We start from the raw sequence: 3,292 nt of genomic DNA on the forward strand, positions 1-3,292 counted from the left end.
CTTGGAAGTTTCACAGAGAATTGCTTCTTTCCATTCATCTAACTCAATATGAGAAAGAAAAAGATTTCCCCTTCCCTTAACAAAACCTGAACTTCGTCTACGATCATCCTGTGTCATGGCATAGACTGGACCTGAATCTTACTCTCCTTTGAAGTCCCAGATAACCCAGAACAGTAACAAACCACATGTTTCCTAACACAAAGATCAAACCTTCAAATTGCAGGATATGATACAAATGTCCTGTAAGAATTTTAGGGGAGTAGTGTGAGCATCTTACTGAAAGGGCCATTTAAAAAAAAAAAAAAGATAGTTCTCAAATAACATCTAATGTTGGCCTAGAAAATAAATACCTAATCCAACCACAATACCATGCTGACTACTCACCAAATGTCAGATTTTGTGTTATATCCCTGGTGCTTCAGTGCTTCTGGACTCATGTAGTATGGTGTCCCAGTAAATGTAGTTGCCAGATCACATGAACCCATCAAAAGACGAGAAACTCCAAAGTCCCCTAAAAGTAACAGCAGAAACAATAATCTATTCATATAAATCTATATCTATCCATATAAACTCTTTGTGTTTATTGTTAGATATGATACAAAGACTGTATGTCAAAAAAAAACAACCCTGTGACTATTTTAAAGTATGGAAAAAACAATTTTCTTTAATTTTTCAAAATAAAAGCTCTACAAAGTCATAGAATCATAGACTGATGGAAGTTTGAAGAGGCCTCACAAGGTCATCTGGTTCAAACCCTTGGCTCAAAGCAAGGTCAGCTTCAAAGTTACATGAGGCTGCTTAGGCCCAGGTCAAGCCAAGCTTGGAGCACCCTCAAGGCTGGAGATTTCACTGCCTCTCTGGTGCCCTGTTCTTGTGTTTGAATTTCAAATAAACGACCTTCAAATAAATGTTTGACCACAAATCAATATGCTATATCAGACATTACTTTATTTAAATTTCCTTACTGACAAAATATCTGCTAGACTGTTCTATTGTACTAGAATAGATCTTTAAAAAGTATGGAAATCTCACCAATTTTAAGAAGATTATTTTTCAAAAATATATTCTTGGTTTTCAAATCTCTGTGAAGTATCCACCTGGAATATAAAAGGAAATTCAACTTTATCCAACCTGAAGCATTCACAGTCATGTATCAAGTATCTCAAGTATTTAACTTCATTCCTTGTTAGGAAGGCCAGCCCACCACTGCTAGAGTCTAGCCCTGTAAGCAACAATGCACAGACGATGGCATTAAGGAGCTTCATATAAACACAGAGGTGCACTTGCAGACTCCCATGTGCAGGATAAGAGCCTGAGCAGCCAGAAATAATAAATATGCACCCAGGGATCCCAGCTTGAGAATACAGGCACAGGCTTAACATGAGCTGCAGAGGAAGGGACAAAGGCAAGTCTTCCTATCTGACTCTTCTTAAAAGCATTACATCTTATTTTCTCTCAGAAGAATGAGATGTCTCACAATAAAAAAAAGGATGAGAAAAACAGCAATAAGAGATTCTCAAAGCTCAGGTATTTTCCTTTAAAGAAAATGTATTACTTGAAAAACAAAAGTGTATATAGACTAGACTAGTAGTTCAAATTTTTACATTACAAAGTAATGGTGTGGTAGATAAAAGAACTTTACAAAGACAGAGATCAAAAGGAAAAGAAAAGGAACAACTAGCTTTTACAGAGTTATTTTGCCAACAAAGACTGAAACAGTATCATAAGCTACACACCATGTGGGGACACTCAATTTCTTGAAATCTTAATTTCATGTAATTAATGCAACAGTAATTATCCAGACCCTTAGGAAAATAACATATCTCTACAGTATACAAAACACGTTCTCAATTAATTCTTGTTAATAAAGGTTCCAAAAGGGTTCCCTACAACCTCAACTAAACTAGAACTCATTCCCTATTAAATAGCTTGATAACACACAGTATAGGTTATCAACTTTACTCACAGGGAGGTTAGAATAACGTTTGTTACATCCTGGGTACAGAAACTGTATTTGCTAATACAAATTCAGTAGTCATTCAGCCATTTAGAACAGCTAAAGAAAGCAAGCGATCCTCTAAGATTATTGAGATGTGGGCAAGAAAAAAATATGGCAATAGATTTAAATTGTTCTTGAGCAATCCTCAAGTATGATCTCAAATTTTATTGAATTATTAAAGTCTTATGCATTGAGATACTGAAATTATTGCCGTAATAGTTTCCATTTTAAAACTAGAAAATGTGTCCTACAGCACAATTTAAACAAGGAATTTAGTCCATAACTGATTTGAAAATAAGTTTTTGAAGAAGAGAAAAAAAATTACTAAATTCGTTCACAAATAGGAAAAATGGGAAAAATACTAGAAGACATTGTAGTATGACATGGACTGAGCATGAAAAGGAAACATTTATATTTTTATGGGAAGAAAGAACTATTATAAAGAAAATAGTTCTTTATGCTTCTTACAGCAATCTTTCCAGTTTTAGTCCTGAAAGTAATGCTTGTAGTGAAAGATTTGCACATTGGGAAAATGCAAGTTTTATTCAGCATGCCTCCACTGATGTTTATAAATAATTTGTTCTCTATTTGGCAATTTTCTTGAGCAATACATGTACACTCATCGTACATTACATCAGTAAGGAAATTAAGCTAAGGCTATATTATTATTTCATAAGCTTATATACACATAGTTTTATATAAATCTTGCTGTGTTAATTTATATTCATAAAGTCTTTCCTTACCATTCATCACATAGAGCCTTTGAAAGAACTTGCCATCACTGAATTAGATTTTTCTTGACTATTGCTTTTGAGCATTGGTGCCCTTTAAACTTTACTATTATTACTTTGTAGAAATATAACCATGGACTCTTTGAACCTAGAAGTTTCCTGGATATCTGTGATTTGAATAACAGGTATCCTGAAGCACAAAAACTAGCCAGAAAGCTTTCAGTAATTTATTATTTAAAAAGCAGATGAAGAGAAGATGCTTGGGTCACACTAGTTTGAATTAGATTGGAATGCTAATACAAGCTTGCATCATATTGATGAAAATGTTATGCACATTATTTGCATTACCAATAATTATAAGATGCTTTTATACATTAGCATGACTAAGAAATACTAAGGATGATTCTTTGGAACTTCCCATGATGATGCCTCTTGATGCAATTCACCTTACTCTGCCAGGATACATCAGAAGATAAGTTCCAAGCTGAAACCTTAACTGAAACAGCTACTTTAATTATAGTAAGAAATAAATATTGAGTCTGCACTGTAAATCCAGTTTAAG

General features: G+C 33.9%; 1 protein-coding gene across 1 annotated transcript in view; it reads right to left on the reverse strand.

Annotated features, from left to right (window-relative positions):
• NEK11 (NIMA-related kinase 11) overlaps nt 1–3,292 on the reverse strand; it is a gene marked incomplete at its 3' end in the record, with an annotated part of 42,413 nt that overhangs the window by 14,906 nt on the left and 24,215 nt on the right. Inside the window, exons 4-5 of the mRNA XM_010185748.1 lie at nt 1,033–1,097; nt 385–511 (exon numbers count right to left, since the gene is read on the reverse strand). Of these exons, the coding sequence (XP_010184050.1) occupies nt 385–511; nt 1,033–1,097 (192 nt within the window). The remainder of the gene's footprint in view (nt 1–384; nt 512–1,032; nt 1,098–3,292) is intronic.

This window comes from Mesitornis unicolor, unplaced genomic scaffold, assembly GCF_000695765.1.
Source record: "Mesitornis unicolor isolate BGI_N332 unplaced genomic scaffold, ASM69576v1 scaffold17660, whole genome shotgun sequence".
Classification (NCBI taxonomy): domain Eukaryota; kingdom Metazoa; phylum Chordata; class Aves; order Mesitornithiformes; family Mesitornithidae; genus Mesitornis; species Mesitornis unicolor.